At 47.0% G+C, this 18,774-nt stretch overlaps 2 protein-coding genes across 3 annotated transcripts in view; one reads left to right on the forward strand and one right to left on the reverse strand.

Moving 5' to 3' along the window:
• The window catches only part of LOC8034000 (leupaxin), an 89,765-nt gene extending 79,445 nt beyond the window's left edge, over positions 1 to 10,320 (reverse strand). Inside the window, exon 1 of one of the 2 annotated variants that reach the window (XM_029980988.4) lies at positions 9,890 to 10,320. In XM_029980988.4, coding sequence (XP_029836848.3) covers positions 9,890 to 9,902 — 13 coding nt within the window. In that variant the 5' untranslated portion in view covers positions 9,903 to 10,320. The remainder of the gene's footprint in view (positions 1 to 9,889) is intronic. The other variant, XM_029981103.4, reaches the window with a different exon arrangement.
• Positions 10,321 to 15,575: 5,255 nt separating this feature from the next.
• Positions 15,576 to 17,897, forward strand: LOC8033996 (KIF-binding protein-like). Its single transcript, XM_029980154.3, has one exon. The coding sequence runs from the start codon at positions 15,694 to 15,696 to the stop codon at positions 17,464 to 17,466; it is 1,773 nt and encodes a 590-aa protein (XP_029836014.2). The 5' UTR covers positions 15,576 to 15,693; the 3' UTR covers positions 17,467 to 17,897.
• Positions 17,898 to 18,774: the final 877 nt, after the last annotated feature.

The raw sequence follows: 18,774 nt of genomic DNA on the forward strand, positions 1-18,774 counted from the left end.
CGATGGTGGTACGCGACCACCAATAGTGTCCGTCTTGTAAACTCAAATTGTATCAAGAATATTAAATCCAGTGTTTCTTTAATTCCAAAAACCCATTCGTCAAGACCTCGTTTATTATCAAGAAGTTATTTTATTTGAAACGACCATACGATTACATATCAGAAGTGGGATTATCAACCAACTCCTCGGAACAAAGAGCGGACCGAAAAGTGACACAAACAATCAAGTGCGTCAAGCTTCCAAACCCGTGGACCCTGGATCGACGAGTCAAGTGCGATCAGAGTCAGGTTGGAGCGACCCACAGTGCGACAGGTGGGCGACGTGTGTGTGAGTGCCTGCGATTGGGGGCTTCCCATTGTGCGGAACTCAAGGTTCAGGTACTGTCGGATTTTTCATCTCCCCGTGGAACTCTTTATCAACAGAGTTTTCATTTTGCGTATGAGATGTAGTGTATTATGTTGTGGCATTATATTGTTTGTGCGAGCGTGTGTGTTGGGTGTAATTACATGTACACAGCTCAACGCTTCACCATGAACCAGGAAACGTCGGGAGCGTCTCCGAGCCAGGCGGGTTCGCCTGAAGTTGCTCACTCCATGGGGGACGGGTTTTCTTTGCACGAGCTTTTGGGAATGATTCGAGAAAAGGATCGTTTGTTAACGGACCTCTTGGGACGACTTGCCCTTCCGGCGCAGTCAGGCACAGCAGACGTGAGCGGCGTGGCGACGTTCCAGGTGATGCCTGACCTCAGTAAGAACATATCCAATTTCGACGGAAGTGAGGACGCTGCAGCAGCGCGAGACTGGATTGAGAACCTAAAGAATACGGCGACTTTTCATAAGTGGCCGACACCTTTCCTCCTGGAAACGGCAAAATCACATCTCACAGGAGCTGCCAAAGACTGGTTACGCTCACGCCATGCAGAAATTGCGTCGTGGGAAGATCTAGAGTACCAGTTTCGACGAACATTCGTTAGCCAGACCCGAGCAGCGGAACGCTGGAGGAGAATGCAAGACCGCGTCCAGCAGCGAAACGAGAGCACGATTGCCTACTTCCATTCGAAGATTCGTCTTTGTGGAGAGGCAAACCTCGACTTCTGCGATACTCGCGAACAAGTACTCACCGGCTTGCGTTCGCGACAACTGTGCACCATGTTAATGGGGAGAACACACGAGGACGGTGATGACCTCCTACACGACATACAGGAATTCGAAAGGATCGATCGGGAGAGACAAGAGCGCTTCGGTGGACAGCGTGAAAAAGGGGCTAATACCGACACACCGCGAAACCGAGACACGGGTATGACGTCTGTCAAGAAAACCGTTGACGAGAAAGACAACAAGGATAAGAGATCACCAATACACAACGAAAAGGGTGAGCGTAAGTGCTACAACTGCTCACGGTTCGGTCACATTGCGCGTGACTGTCCAGAGCCAAAGCGCCCACTGAAGTGCCTGAGCTGTGGAAAAACCGGGCACACTCAGCGTCATTGCATCGAAAGAGCTCCAAGGAGTGAGACCAACGCCGTAAGCAACTCAAAAGAGAGGAGTTTCTCTGAAGTGCTCCTTAAGCAAGTCACATGGAATGGCGACAAAAAGCTCATTGGAATGATTGACACCGGAAGTTCCGGATGCCTCTTGCGCGCGTCTGCGGCGGCGCGTTGCGGCGCTGAGCTGATGAGAGACGCAACACCTCTTTATGGATTCGGCAACCAGGACGTCCCAGCAGTAAGGACAATTGGTAAATGCAAAGCAGACTTGGATATTGACGGTGTTACCGGGGAGAACATCACAATTTTTGTTGTACCAGACGAGGCTCAGTCGGTCGACCTGCTCGTTGGTCGAACTTTCACCGAGCTCCCGTACGTGACCTATGCTAGGCTGGGCGGATGTCTACGCTTTTGGCACAAGAGTCAGTGCCCTTTCTCCCACCTCGAACCCTTGAGCGACGATCCCAAGTTGATTGTAAAGACAACCGAAAAATCCACCCTCCAGGCGAACGTGATAAATTGGATCACGCTGTCATCAGAATCTGATGTCACTGGCCCCGTACTTTTCAACAACTGTGGAAAAGAAATTCTTCTCGACATGAAAGACGGAGAGATTGCTGTTCCAGTTTTCCCAAGCGGAAATAACGATGTAGTCATTAAAAAGGGACAGCGTCTTGGACGTGTCACTGCGGTCGACATTGTAAACACAACCGGTGAGGAGGACAACCAGAGAAACCGAGCGGAAGAGTGTTACGAAACCGAGAAACAAGGGGTTTTCACCACGGCAATTCGGAAGCCGATAGACAAGAATCAGGTCGAAGTAGGTCCGTCGGTGACCGAGGTGCAAAAGAATGAGCTCCTTGATCTCCTGAACGAGTATCGGGAGTGCTTCGCTACGAACTTGAGCGAGCTTGGGTGCACAAATGTCCTCGAAATGGACATCCCGGAAGTGCCGGGAAGCTCACCAGTTGCGGTTCGGCCTTACCGAACAAACGTGGCCGAAAGAGAAACGATTCGTGAGATCGTCAGCGAATGGAAACGAGAGGGAATTGTGAGCGAGACGCATTCCGCTTACGCAAGTCCCGTGATCCTTGTTCAGAAGAAGAACGGAGAGAAGCGTCTAGTGGTAGACTATCGACGATTGAACGCCCAGACCGTAAAAGAAAAATACCCCCTACCAAGCATTGATGATCAACTAGAAGGACTATCCGGAGCAGTGATGTACACAGTTCTCGACCTCGCTCACGGCTACCTTCAGGTTCCCTTGACTGACGATGCGAAGAAGAAGACAGCTTTCATCACTCCGGACGAGACCGGTCAATTTGAGAGGATGATGTTTGGACTCACGAATGCTCCGTCCGTGTTCCAGCGTCTTATGAACCACGTTTTGGGGCCGCTGAGGGGAACGATCGCTATGTGCTACCTGGATGATGTGCTGATTCCAGCGAAAAACTGGGATGACACCATTACACGGCTGCGCCAAATCCTCGAAGCCTTCAGGAAGGCGAATGTAACCCTTCGCTTAAGCAAATGCGCTTTCGGAAGAGACAGTGTGGATTTTCTGGGTTATCGACTGAAGAACGGAGCGGTGCAACCCGGCGCAGTTAAGGTACGCGCAATCACAGAATTCCCAGTCCCAGAGAACCCTCATGATGTCAGACGATTTTTGGGACTGACGAGCTTTTTCCGACGCTTCGTCCCGAAGTATGCGTTGATCGCTGAACCCCTCACAAGGCTCACCAAGAAGAATGAAAAGTTTGAGTGGAACTCTGAGCAAGAGGAAAGTTTCCAAGTTTTGAAGTCAAAACTAACATGTGGACCTGCACTTCAACTGTACGACCCGAATGCGGAGACGCAGTTGCATACAGACGCCTGTGCGAAGGGATTGGCAGCAATGCTCCTTCAACGGAAAGACGACGAGTGGCACCTTGTCTATTGCGTAAGCAAAAGAACGACCGACGCCGAGAGCAACTATCACTCATCAAAGCTCGAGTCGATGGCGCTCTGCACGTAAGCGTGCAATTCCGAAATGAGCACATTTGCAACACATATTATTTTTCGCTTGTATCGATTTTGTTGTTGTTGTTTTTTGTTGCATAACGTGCATTGAAGCATTTATGCGTTTCTTGTGCTGTTCACGTATATGTAGCGTCAATTCCTGTGTATTCATATGTTGTTATTATTAAGAAACATGAAAGATTAATCTTTATTAATTTGTATAAGCATTGCTTTATGTTGTCGTTAACGAGGACGTTAACAATGCCAGGATGCCCGAATGTAAGCGAGCGCCATTCTGTACTGGCTCTTTTATTTTATTTCGCCGAGCGCATTCCAAGCAGGCGCCATTGTGTTTTGCCTTTTTCTTTTATTTCGCTGGGCACAAGGTTCAGTTCTCAGAAGATCGTGACTTATTTGAACTCCTCGGCGCCGGGAATCTCGCACGTGGATGCCCGTGCCATGAAGGCGCGACTGGCTGGCGTCGGGCAGGATGCGGATCGGGTTACAGCCTTGGGCGAGACCAAGCTGCTCAAGAAAACTATGCGTCAGTCTAACAGCGGGACTCAAAGCGAGAGTGTGTGTGCGATGGTGGTACGCGACCACCAATAGTGTCCGTCTTGTAAACTCAAATTGTATCAAGAATATTAAATCCAGTGTTTCTTTAATTCCAAAAACCCATTCGTCAAGACCTCGTTTATTATCAAGAAGTTATTTTATTTGAAACGACCATACGATTACACTTGTTTAGTTGCGAGTTGGCTCGCAAAAAGCAATTTGTCAGCGAAGATCAGACGATTAGCATTATTTTTTCTTATTCTCGAAAGCGAGTTTTGGGCGAGGAATTAGAAGCGAATAAAACGGAGAACACGATGTCATTGACCGGAACACGCGAGCCAAGTCGGATGCAAAACAAAATTGCTGAGATATTGAGAGAAAGATTTGATAATCGAGGTAGATTTCCTCACGACAGAACGACTTTTGAAATCGCTGTTTTTAGAAAAAAGGGGTGCTCATATTAAAACCGACGCGCTGCGCAACACTCGTGAACGAACCATCGCCGGTTTTTTTTGTTTTTTTTTTTCTGTTTTTTTTTTCTTTAGTATTTAATGTCTGCCATTAAAACTACTACAGTTGTAGAAGAAGGTGCCCAGTTGTGGCACTAACCCACATAGAATGAGTAAAATCCCAAAACACGCCGAGGTCGTGTTCGCGCTAACAGTTTCGGGCAGTGTTTGCACGTCCTTCGGGCCCCCTCAAGAACCGTAATTAAAAAAAGTCCGGATTTTTGCGGAGCATTACTAATTTCCCCCTTCATGTTGATAATTAAGATATATATAGGTGCAATTTAGATTATACATAGGTTATCTCATCAAGACGTACACGTTCCAAAGTCCAAAAGCATCGCTGTTTTCTCCGACAACCAAATCTCGTAAAAACTATACTCCGTGCCGCGTATGAAGAGTGCGCAAAACTTGTTTTTTTCTTGAGGTGAAAACCGGTATAGATACGATTTCTAAACGTAAAAAACGTGGAAAAAAAAGGACAATCTGAAACATTGACACTAGTATAAGAATCGAATATCTCTGCTACGCAAATCAATTGCATCATTATAATCAAATAAAAAATTTTGAACTACAAACTAGCCCGGTGAAACCATACCGGAATAGACACTCCCACGTGCCGGCGGATTACTCCGAAGATTAAGAGGAATAATTAGAGTTTTATGGCGCAAAAGCTCCGCAGGTCAAACTGATCACTCCGAAATTCGAAGAGGCTATATGCACTACTAGAATACCCAGATATATAGAACTTTCACGTTCAAAGCCGCACTGAAACGTAGCTCCCGTATCCTACCAGTAATGAGATAGGTGAAACAAAGGCACAAAATGTGGAGAACGTAAAGGAATGGACAATACGAGTCAGTGTGCGTGTTATCATATCAACATCAATGAAGGTGGGTAGTTTTCAAAGGAAAGTTAGGACGAAGTCTCTCTGAGAGTGGCGCACAACTGTAACGCCTTAGTTCTTGTGCTCTAGTAACTCTAATTGTGATTAACTACTTTTGGAGCAGCATACTTGTGACCGTAATGAAATTACATTTCCCAAGTATAATTCACCCAAATATGGCCCCACGAGAACGACAAACGTAGCGCTCGCCGACACGCCACGTACACCTTGGTAGCGGCGAGCCAATCAGAGAGGCTAGAAATAGGGCACGTGACAACAGCGTCAGTACGCACTCCCCAATGGGATTGGTACTCCCGCGGAGAACATATACCGCCACGTGCTTCGCTCCGTGTCTCTGAATGGCTCGAGGGGGAGCCGTACCATTCGCTGTGCCAAGTCATGCTAAAAGAGAGTTGCACGAGCGGTTTTTCGGACGATTGTTCCGAGTCAACAGCGTAACGCCGTCTGCTTTTTGTCGGGGGCCGTTCGTCGCGCTAAGACTTGACGTCTAGACGGAGGTGAGGTCATACGGGAAGTGTACAATTCGTAGAGATTTTTATTTTATTTTTTTATTTTGCTTTTGCAATCAGCGTGCGAAGGAGACCGGGAAAAGAGGCCGTTCGGAGCATCCATCAATCGCGCAAGAGACAGGCTGCAGTCTTGTCGGGAGGACCTTTACACGCTGTCGAAAACGAATTGCATGCAGAGAGATTACCCAGCAGAGGATCGGTGATCGAGTGTAGAATAAGTAAGCGAATACTGCATATGCTCCATTTAGTTTCTCTAGCTGTAGAGGAACTCAGTGACTTTAGGAGTACTTGGAGCGAATGATCGCGCAGCAGCACCCAGCGATGGTCGGAATCCCCGCTCCAGCCAGATTTCGATACGGACGGTCATTCTACCGACATCCGGTCGTGCTATCGCTGTACTCCGTTCGTCCCTAAGCTGACAGGGAGGTGGATCTTGCACCGCGTGATTACACCTTCTGCGCGTACCATCGGGCGGAGAGTGAAGTCCGGCGATACAAGTAAGCCGATAGAATAGTCCGGCGATAACGAAGTTTACACCGCCTTATCAGCTTAGCGGTTAGCAGTCGCTCTGTCCCGACCAAATTGCCTTCTACGGCGGACACACCAGAGACGACGCTTTAAGGCAGACTGATTCATCGCTTAGACACGCAGAGACGCCATTTTTTTAGCCAGACTGACTTACCGCTTTCTAATATCAGCGCAACAAACTCTGAAAGGACCGTAGGAAACGAAAAAAAACAAATAAATCGGTGCAGGGACGCGCTCGCCGCAACAAATCAGAGCGATACAGTACAACCACGAAACATTTACGCAACCCGCACATGGAGGGTACGAAACAAACTAAAGGATGGCTGTGGAGAGACAATTATACAGAAACAATGGAACGATAAAACTAGCAAATAATGAAGAGCGAAAGAAACCGCGCTATCTCTGTCCCAGCCTTTTCGCCACATGATGTCCGATTTTCGTGTTTGCGCGCGAGTGACGGAAGCCCGCGGCCACGCATCGCGTCTCTTGCAACTATGCCGGCTCGAATTTCGCGCGGATGAAGACACCGCGTGGCAGATCGGAGGCACCGAATCCGCGACATCGTTTTCCCCGGTTTCCGCGATGCGCCATGTCTCCGGTGTGATTCATGGCGCTCGTCGACGTCTCTGGGTCAGTGTCATCAACGTCGCGCGTAGATACGTGCACGTCGATATAAGGTGCGCGTCGACTCAGACGCGGGTATTTCCGCGCAAGCTGACACGTGGGTATGCGGTCATTCCCGCCGACGTGTCCATGCACGCGTTCAATATGCCGTTCGATATAACGAGTATTCTGGGCTCGGAGTTTACACTCGCGTTCACTGATGGCTCGATAGTAATCCTGGTACGAAACGCAGTAGACGTAGACTTGGCAAATTCGAGCTTATGTCTCTATAGTCGGCTCTCAAAACTCCGCAGCTCGCACAGCAAATGTTCTAAAGTTTGCTTTCGCGTAATGCCGTCGGCCGATATGGGTGAAAGAATGAATAAATGCACGCATGCCAGCCCATTGTTAAAGAGCGTGTTCCAAAAACAAAAATTTATATATTTTTTTTTTCTATCGCAAAAATAAAATATGTATTGCGGAACGCTCATTCTCTGCCGAAACGTAGCGCTAGAGTGCCGAACCAGAGGCCAAAGTTTCAAAAACTAACCGTTATATTATTCAAAAGTTATACATGTTTTTTTATTATTATTATTATTATTATTTTCAATAAAAAATTAAGGCCCACTTTCGGCCGTTTTCGGTGACTGGTGCCATTAGAGCTCCACGTAGTCGAGAGCTCTATGGGCAACCACTTTCCGATAAAAAACTTGAGAAAATCATGTATAACTTTTGAATAAGATAACGGTTAGTGCTGAAACTTTCGCATCTCGTTCGGACCGCGCTAGTGCTACATTTGGGCGAAGAATGAGCGTTAGGCGACGCAATTCATTTTTGCGGTAAAAATACCCCTGTAACTCTTTTCTTGCTTATTTTCTGGTGGAGGTTGTACGACACACACACACTTTGTAGTTAGGAGTTAAAAGGCTCTCCACATGCAGTGGAGAGCCGTTTACTTATTCTATTTATAGCTCATATGAAGAGGAGGCTAAATGATCACTCTACATGTGTGAGCTAATCGCAGCGAAACGCCAGTTACAACTGCTCTAAAGACAAAGATTAATTTGACGCGAAAAAAAAAAAGTTAAGCATATTACCTGGGCTTTTTTATGTAAACCGATGATACAGCATAGATGTAAGGGACTTGAAGACAAATTACTGATATGGTGCAAAAGGATATGCAGATTAAAGCACAAAGAAAATGAGTGACTGTTTCCCGGACACACCTTACAAGAATATGAATCAGTGTACGTACACCCGAGGACAAGTTTCGAGGCGCAGTCGACGACGACACCACCCAAAGGAACTACTGTCTTGTTTTTTTGTTATTGTTTTTTCCTATTAGAACCCTGGTTGAGTTCATCTCTACGATATGCGGATGGTGCCTGATGAATGACAAGTCGAAAAACATCTCGACCAAAATATACAGTCAGAGCTATGAGGTGAAAATACGTCTTCTGACCTCGTCATTCGCCATACTGCAAAAAAACAAACACACGTTTTTTCTTTTTTCGGCTCCGAGTTGAGGGGATGAACGATGCTCATATTTCTCGAATTCTTTTCGGCGACTGCCAAACAAAAAGCAAGGCAAGTTTATTCGGCTATAACGTTAGGGAGTGATTCTAAGTAGTATTTAGCGAAAGTAGAGTATAGAAGAACATCGGGGTACCCTAGCTCCGCAGAGACAGCGCAGGGACGGAGGTTGGGTCACGAAAGACCACGGGGAACTCACGGAGGCACGAACTCACGCAAACACGTGCGGTCCGATCTACATAGAACCAATCGTGACACTGACACACTCGTAGGGCCGATCCGTGAGGCGAAGGGCGGCACCTAGGGTAGCGGCGTCCGTTTGACCACAGTTCACTATTCTACAGCTGTCTCGGCGTCGTGGGTCGATGACCTCCAGAACCCTTGTCTCGCGAATTGAAAGCGATTGCATAAAAAAGGCATGCTGATAACGTCTAAGAAAGAAATGTACGCCTATCGTGAGATTCGCATCTTATAATAATTACGCTAGACCAGTCTTGTTGCCAAATTTAAGCACGCTGCGATTTCATCGGCTCCCCTAGCCAACTGTCAGTACTTTAAAGCGTTTATCCAGGCAAAATACAAAATGACCGGAGATACCAGTATCTAAAATATCTAAAAGCTGTCCAAAGAATTTTAAGAGGGCGACACAGCGATCCAATAAACGACGGACTGAGTGACTGACCCTTTGGCAATCGTGTGAAATCGTCCCGCGCCACGAGACGTTAAATAGCGCCGTTATCGTCAACAACCCGCGCCGGAGAGGAGATTTGGAGGAGCGATAAAGGGACACACACGCCTCCCCAATTTACATCGGGAAAAAAAAAAAAAAAGGTACCATTAAAACAGGAAAATGATACATAAAAATTCCGAAACATCCATTTGCCAAAGGCCCACTTGCTGCTGGCCAAAACACGCTGTTTTCCGATCATAGCTGGTTGCAATGCCAAAACACTTTACAACCCATAAAAAAAAAAAAAATGTAAACAGAAGTTACGCAGGTAACGCACCGTGAGCAAGGTCGTTCGAGCGGCCTTGGCTTGGGGAACCTAAATTCGGAGACTGTGTTGGTGTCCGCTGCCAATGCAGCAAGCGCAACATGTTACGAAACTGCTCTTGGAAAAGAAAAAAAAAAAGAGTGAAAACTTTTAAAGAGTGCGTTAACCACGCGTAAAGCCTGAGAAGCCCGCAAACCCACCAAAGATAGGATGAATACCCTTTGTGCATGTTGCGCGGATTGCCCGCTTGCACTATGAAGAAAACTCACCGAGATCATCCATCGTTGTGGCAAAACGGTGGATCCACGCCGAGATCCTGTGTACTGTGACGGTGCTTTTCCCGGAGTTTCAACCTCAGAAATAGAATCTGGGCCGCGGCTAGGGGCAAGCCAGAGTGCACCGTGCTCTAAAAACTAAAACTTGGCTCACAACCACTGTCGTCGACGAGGCAAAGTAGCGGCGACGGTGATGAAAGCGGCGGTCCGTTGGAGAAGTGAGAGTGAAGTTGTCGAGCTGCCTTCGAAGAATCCTAGCTACACGTACTTGGCGGTCGAACAAGGCACAGAGCAGTCTCAAACTCGGACTGAACCTGATAAACGAGCACTTTCAAGTGTGTTGCCTGTAGGTTGAGAGAACCCAGAGTATCTCACCGGTCTGTCGGTCCGTTCCTTCGAGCGAGTGGAGTCGAATGCCCAGTGTTGTTGACCCGTAGAGCGAAATGCTCCGAATTCTGCAGGATGCTGGCCTCCACGTCATGCGGCGGGAAAATTGACCGGATTGACGTCCTAGTCATCATCCTGTACAACTTTACTTATTTGAGTGTATTTTCGCTGACTAGCGACAGCCAGTTTGATTATTATACTGGGGAATGACAAGTTCTATGGTGTGCATAAAAAGCACGGCATCGCACCGGTGCCGCAGGAATGTCACGACCACGTGATTTCACAATTCGCATTTGAGTTGTCGCACAATTCGCATTTGAGCAAGGAATGTCACGTGGTCGTGACATTCCTTCGGCACCGGTGCGATGACTCCTAGCTTCCACCGTGCTTTTTATGCACACCATAGAACTTGTCATTCCCCAGTGACAATAAGTCCCGTCAGGGCAGTCATTGGCCACGAACGCGAATCCAAATATTCGTCGACGGATTGATTGTTGACGAGCGCATACGTCCGAGTGACGCAGTTCTCGTGTCCAATGCGTGAGCTGGGCTCTGCTGACGTCAGTTTGGCGCCGGTGACGCGTATTTGGAACTGCGGATGTATCATAGTGAAAAGGCGGAGAGCTTTCGAAGGCAAGAAGGTACAAAATAGTCCGCTATATTTTCAAATGTTCGTACCGAAAAGCTGGCTTTTGACTTGCTAGCCTCTTTCTTTTGGCCAACTAAACGATATGCGATTAGTCCCAATTTAAAATCATTCAGCCCAGCCTCCCTACGATGGGTAGGCTCCGAAATTCACTCATCCGAGAAATCTGTATTTAAATTATTGACTTGTGCTTCAAACTCACCTGTAATCTTTTCAATGAATTATTATTTTTCACGAACTCCTGTCAGAGTGCTTTCTCTTTACAAACTTCCTACATTTTTTTTTACCCCTTTCATGCCCTTGTTTGAAATCGGCAACGTGATATGTTTCTCTACTTCCGTTACGGCAATTCGGTATATTTAGCGCTCTGTAAATTCAGAAAATACAAAAATATTCTAAAGCATTTTTTAAGGGACTGAAAGGACAGATTATGAGCCTTGATCTGTGTAAAGTCGAAGAAAAATTAAGATTGCCTTCATTTTAAACTGATTTTCCAATTATTGCATAATAAGTAACCTGTCTACATTTTAGTGTATTTTTTTAGAAAATTTATCGTTTTCAATTTGAATGACATTTTACGCGAATATTGAAAAAAAAAACGCGTCCAAATTATGTTAAAAAATTAGAATTTCCAGTCTTTTAACGGATCAATGAAGCTCTGAATTGCTTTGTAATCGATAATACATGTTTATCTCCTCTTATTTTATGTAGTCTCTGCACAAAAACTATTGGACCTACGGCAACAACAGTTTTTCTTTTATAAATATTCAAAGGGACAGTTTCACGCAAATCGAGCGACTTTGTGATTTTTCTTCTTCAAGAGAAATTTTATTTTCCGCAAAAAAAGTTTGACCATGTTTTTGCGCTTGCACAACAAGTAAAATATACATTTTGGTAAAATAGAAAAAATGTCGACCGGACTTGGTCGTTCGATCCTATCTGGAAACACCCAATACAAACAACCTCAATCAACCAATTTTTTTTTTTCTTTTTTTGCGTTGTGCGGTTTTTTGCGGCGGCAGATTTATTGGCGCTCCGAGGCGGCGCAGGTTTTTTGTCGCGCCCTACCTCCTATGTCATGTTACCGGCTGATCCGTTTGCAAAGTAACTGCGGTTGCTTCCTTTAGGCACCGCGAAGCATGTTACAGGGTGGTGCTCCTCGATCGCTCCGACCCATGGGCATTTTTGGGTCGGTTTTACGAAAATGTATTAGGAATTTTCCCCTCAAAACTACCGTACACCTCTGTGCTGTCAATTTGTCTTTTTTGACCACCCCGTAGCATTTCTACGCTTTTTAATAATAATGAAATTGTGAAGAACGGGTATGTGCATGCCCCATTTATGGCAACCGCGTTAGCGTAAATTTGGCCATATTTCTCGCTTTATAACTTCAAAGTCACTCAAATATTGCATTATATTTTTGCAAATTCTGTTAGTACACATCATAAACGTTAATTTCGGAGAGTTCAAAGAATATTAAGGATGCCCTTTAAAAAAAAAAATGTTTCTTTCAATATAATGCGTATTTAGTTAAATGCCCCTGTGTGAGCAATTCTTGTAAATTTCTCCCGCTAACCAGGACAATAATATTTCATGCAAAGATGAACTATATACAGTGACAATACACTTGCAAAGTTTGAAGACTTTGGGTTTCGTAGGGAAAAAAAATAAGAAATCTTTAATCCAGAGCGTTATTGCGCAATGTGCCGTATTTGCGATTTTGTTTCTCGAAATAACGACCCTAGTACTCGGTGATTAATACTTTTTGTCAATCCTTACTATGCCTAATTTGTCAGTAAATATTTCTAGGCACGTGGCCAGAATAGCTTTCTGAGGGAAGCTGCCCGAAATGCCAACATCGCGCGATACGCAAAACGCGCACCTGACTGAGTGCTTACAATTTTTTTTTTTTTTTCGTAGACAATTTTTTTTTTATCAAGGATTGGTTTCTTTTTTTGCGGGGCATGGGCTTAGCATTTTTTTTTTCATCAAAATTAAAAATGGTCATTGGACACGGTTGTTTGATCTTATCTGAAAACGCTCCATTGTTGTGGAAACGCGCAAGACACGTGCCACGAGCGGGTGCTCCGCCGCCATTCGCTCCCAAGGGCCCGCGAGGTAGTATCATACGGCCCTCAGCCTCCCGGTAACCCCCCTCCCCCTTACGCAGTCAGCTAAAGAAAAAAAAAAAACAGTTGACTAATTCGCTGCCTGTCTGCGAGCAGACTTTTTCACAAATGAAGTGCATAAAATCCAACTTCCGCTCACGAATGACTGACGAGAACCTCCACAATGTTTTGCGACTTTAGTAGCTTGAATGTGGATGTCCGTAGTTTTGCGAGCGCAGTTCAACACCAATGAGAGGAGTCTCTAGGTTTTCGTGGAAATGTCGTATCTCATGTTGTTTGTCGTGAAATAAAGAAACTGTTCATTTTCGATTTATGTACGTCAATCTTAAGTTCGTGCAAGTGCTTTTTTTTTTATATTATCTCTCTCCCCCCTTCCCCCTTCCCCCCCCCCCCCCCCCCCCCCCCCCCCCCCCGCTGCTTGACGTCCGGCCCGTTCCGCCTAGGCTTCGCGGCGACTCGGCCCGCTTCGCCAAAAGGTTGCCGACCACTGGTCTAATCGGTTGAGGCGTCGGCCTGGACAGGCGAAGGTTGCGGGTTCAATCCCCGCTCCTGGCCCAATTTTTTTGCCAGCTCTCTTTCCCCTTCCCCTTTCCCTAACTTTAATGCAATAAATTCAAGAATCACCTTCTCCCCTCCTCGTTCACAATATTACTACGGCTGCACTTGTCAATCTTCACTCATTCCCATATAGTATATGTATATACACTATATGGAAATAGAATAATATATATATATATATTATTCTAGGTGGCACAAGCTAACCACCCATCCATCCAAGCACAATGGCGCTGCCGTGCGGTTTCGGTTTTGGTTTCGCTGTGCCGCCATGTTGATTTTAGTACAGCCACCAGATGCCAAGGGATTCAAATGGCACTGTGGAGTTGGACTCCCCTGGGACTCCCCAGGCACCGCCGTCCGGCGTCCCAACGCCGGACGACGGTGCCTGGGGAGTCCAATATACTGCTCTGGACTCCCAGGGTCCAGCCAGGGTCCAGAGCCAGGGTGGCCAGGGTCCTGCCAGGGTCCTGCCAGGGTCCCAGGGCGCGTTCCATGGTAGGGATCGTAGGGATCGCTCTGGTAGGGTAGGGATCATGGTAGGATCGCTGTGTGAGGCATCGCAGAGTGGAGGAAGGACTGAGGTTTGGGGCTAGAAGAGGTAGAGCGCATGGTTACTGGGCTGAAGTCAATGCAGATCTGCTGGAGAGAGCGAGGTTTGCGGAAGAGAGACCGACTTCACATGACCGAGCAGTGTTGGGAAGTACTTCAAGTACATTGTACAGTACTACCTCAAGTAGATTTAGGAAACTTGTACTTCACTTGAAGTATATTCTCTGATCATGTACTTGTACTTTACTTAGAGTACTTGTTTCTGGTACTTTCCGAGGACAGTACAATTTCTGACTTCGAAGTACATTCCCCAAATTTGGTTGTGTTAAATTTGTATCAAGAAATGATACTTGGTCAACTCCGAAGAAATACTGGGCGGGATATTCTACTCTTAGCAGAGACGTGAGCAGACGACGCATCGCTCCGACTTGTGGGGGCGGCTTTCCAGCAGCCTATTGAGCTCTCGCTACTTCTCGGTTGTTCAGCGCAATGCGAGGAGGTTTAAAATATCATGAGGGCCAAACTAATCATACTCTAGCACCTGAAACTGTGGTGCTGAAGAATTAAACTTTCAAGTCGAAGAAAAAGAGAAAAAAACAGAAGAGAACGTCACAATGTTTTGAGACATTCTCTTTTTTGTCTTTTGCTTAACTCAGTCTCAGGTATCACATTATGATTAAGTATTACCAGCTCGCTTGCACACTCATTGACGCATGCTCCCTAATAGTATATATTTAACACGCTTGGGTGCAAAAATCCAGTGCAAGTGGCGCAAAATTCAAAAGAGGGACTTCTGAATTTAGCTGAATTCATGAAAATAACTACTCTGTGGCCACTTGACTTTATCAAATATTTGCCGCTGTTTTGGAAAATAGGTCATGCACCCTGATTACCCCTGGGCAATGCGTACCAGTTAAAAAATCACTGCAGACACGTTTGCAAGTCCGTTCTCAGGGTGCCGCCATCTTTCCTAGTGGGGTGCGCTTGGGCGCGGCCATAATCCGATTATGACGCCTAAGCAAGGCTTCGTAATCGGATTAGGACGCGTCCAAGCGCACCTCAGCGAGCAAGATGGCAGCGCTCTAAAGCCGGACGTGCAAACGTCGATAGGGGAATTAAAGGACATTATGAAAGATTGTTTTAAAATACTAGCTTGTACTTAACTTTGAAAGTACATTGTATTTATAGTACTTTACTTCAAGTACATTGCACCCAGTGTACTTACTACTTTACTTAAAGTACATCACGTCTCATTTACTTTGTACTTCACTTGAAGTACCTTTTAGATCTTTTAGATGTACTTTACCCAACACTGGACCAGAGCAACCACAGAGCCGCGGGAACGCGGGGGAGAAGGGGCGAGAGGGAAAGTTTGGGAAAGCGTGGTGGTGGTGTGGTGGTCGCATGGTTTCACCAGTTTCACTTTCGTGTACGGTTTCGGCGGCGTTACGGAAGGGTTTGGCACTTGGTTCTCACGTCTCGCAAGTGATTCACTGATAGTAGGGATTCCGCAAAGGCATCATCCTAAAATGACGGCCACGGCAGCGTCAGCAGTTTGGGAATCAAAGTTAAAAGAGATTCGTAACAAATACGAGCGTGCTCGGAAACTAATTGATATCGAAAGTATGCCAGCCTGGTCGACCCCCCGGACGGCGGCGTACCAGCTGTACCGATCCACTCAAGCTTTGAAAATACTCAAAGAGCTGCTCGAGGTTATCGGTCAGATCGAAACGGACAGCCCCAGCAAGGAGCACGTGCGAGCGCTGATCAAGCACGACATCGGGTTCGTCGCCACGGAGACATCGGAAGCATCACTGGGACTCGAGTGCTGCGAAGAGTGCCTCAGGATCATCGGCGAAGATAGGTACGAAGATCCGTCCTTCTGCTCGCTCGCGATCAGCGCTCTCAATCGACTCGGGTTTATAGCCTTGGGGCAGTCGACCGACTACGACGGTCGTGGGTCCGACCCAACCCGAGCTTGCGAGCACCTCAAGCTAGCCGAGAACATCTACGCCAAAGTGAGCGCGGGAGACCTGACGGGTGTGCGAGGCTTCAGCGACTACTTCCTGCCGGAGGGACAAGCTTGCAGCGAGACCGGCGTCAAGGATCTCGAGCGCGCGCATGTGTACACGCTTTACTACATGGTCCAGGCGTACGAGTTGTTGGGAGAAAAGGAAAAGGCGGCCATGTACTCTTACAGAACGCTGAAGAAGCAGCTGGCAACGGGCGACGTGGACAGCGTTGACTGGGCCGACGCCGTGGCCAGATTGTCACAGTTCTTTATCATCGGAGGTAACTTTGGAGCGGGCAGACATCTCTTGGTATGTGCGAGCTACGTGCTCGGACAGTACGCGACTGAGTTGGACCGTGATCAGTCGTCCCCCGACCACAAAGAGGTAAAAGAAGAGATGCTCAAGTGCATGTCCGCCAACGCGGCACTGTGCTGGGCCAAGTACAGCCTCCTGCTCTTAGTCGCCTCGAGGGAGGAAGCCACTGGCCAGAAGGACCAGGAACAGTCGCCCAGCAACCAGCCCTACCTGCTCATCGAGTTGCCAGAGATAACCGCCCTAGAAGCTGCGGTCACGGACAAGCTGGTGGCAAACTTCGATGGCGCCAAGCCTGTTTTCCTGATGGGACTGCAATGGTTGACCGAGGCTAAGGACTACTACACTGTGAAAAGTCACACGAAGGAGTACATCGAGATCATTCAGGCGATGAGCAAGCTGTACAAGGAGCTGGCATTTTTCGAGCCGGCAGCCGACCGGCGGTGCAAGATGCACAAGCGACGCATTGACATGCTTGAAGAGGTCTTGAAAGAAGTGAACCCCAAGTTGTACCTCAATCAATGCCATCTCGTCATGTGCGAGCTCGGACAGACGTACAACGAGATGATGGACATCAAGTTCTCTAGTCTTTCGGCGGCCGTCAAGCCCAACTCTCATGCGGTCAAGAAGATCAACTCGCTCATCGACAAGGCCATCCATCACTACACTTCTTTCTTAGACACGCTGAGGGACACGAGCAATGAGTATCCGGACAAGTTTGCGGACGTGCTCGCGCGACCAGCATTGCGGGCACTCTTCTGCGTGGGCACGCTGCACTCCAGGAAGGTGTTCCAGGATCTCGGGGAACAGATTGCCAATCTCGAGATGACCAAAGATAGCTACGAGTTTGTGGTGAACTACTGCAAGAAGGCTCCTGAACATGTGCCACTGGTGAAGGAGGAGCTGGAGGTGATGACGAAACTCCTGCAGCTCATTCCGGGAATGCTGCAGAGCCTGATGAGCTCAGCTGTGTACTGATGTGGGACCTTGCTGCTCTGTTCACGCATGTCACTAGCACCTCACTTGAGATTGGTGGCATCTGAAAAATTGGGCGAGGTTCTGTTCCGATGTCATTCTGACTGGCTGACTGGCATTTTTCATTGTTTTTTTGTTCCCCCTCGTTTTGCATAACAAAGTAGCGAATGCAGCATTGGTGTTCTGCAATAGGCTTCTGTCTCTCAGCCACTGTTCTCAGCCAAGAATGGCGAAGAAATTGCAGGTGTGGCTTGGACTAGCTTAAAACTTTGTTCTGAAACCAAGCTCTGCACTGAAAATCCCCTTGCATAGTATGATACTTAATTGGCTTTATTTGATTCAGCCAGTTGAGAAAGAGATTACAACAATATCAATTCTAGATTAAATCCACATTTTTTCCTAGTGCCAAATAAATATGCTGCATTGCCAGATGAAGTGGTCTTGCTTCTTTTTTTTTTCTTTCTATCTCATAGATGATGTCGACCACCGGGTGTGAACATCCTCTGCTTATTTATTGTTGTTGAATGATTACTTAGTTTCACGCAGTAAGGCACAAGAGGTTGTCAGCAGGAAACAAAGATAGTGCCGCAACAGACATCTATACCACTGACAGACCCACAAGCTGTTTCTGGGTCATTACGCAGTCTAGAAGCCAACAAGTTTTAACTAAGTCATTAAATTTGGCCTTTTTTTTTTTTTTTTTTTTTTTTTTGTGGTCTTTTAATGCGATGCATGGCCCTTCCTTCCCAGAGTGCTGTCGACACCTTTATTTGTTTCCTGCAGCCTCCACTCCCGAGCATAATGGGAGACCAAACTCTTGTCTCGTTTATTGACAGTGCCCTTCTGTGTATTATTTTAAATTTAAGCTTGTTTCCTGTTCTGCTGCAGTAGAACGCGATCCCAAGGAAAATCGCTTCATTTCAAGTGCACATAACAAAAAAAATAAAAGCTCGATGTACACCTAAGCACTTCTAATGAGTTGTTAATGCGAAACCCTGCAAGCCGCTCGTCCGCTCCATTTTTCGTCTGCTGCGTACTTATCGTCGCCGGTCAACGCGCATCCCCCCTGGGCACGCTGACCTTGGACGTTGCGTGTTAACGGCGTGCTGATGGACACGCAGCGTCATGGGGTGAGCGGTCGTGGAAACTTGCACGAGCGCAGCGGCCAACGGGAGCCCTGTTGACGCGCACAAGCCAATGCAACCAAAGGCGAAATTGCGGAAACTAGGTGCCGTTTTCGAGCTTCAAACTGATGACGTCAGCTCGCCCCATGGGACCCAGTTAATGCTTTCGCATTAAAAATGTGTCAGT

This window comes from Ixodes scapularis, unplaced genomic scaffold (genome assembly GCF_016920785.2).
Source record: "Ixodes scapularis isolate PalLabHiFi unplaced genomic scaffold, ASM1692078v2 PGA_scaffold1__304_contigs__length_218370807, whole genome shotgun sequence".
Classification (NCBI taxonomy): Eukaryota; Metazoa; Arthropoda; class Arachnida; order Ixodida; family Ixodidae; genus Ixodes; species Ixodes scapularis.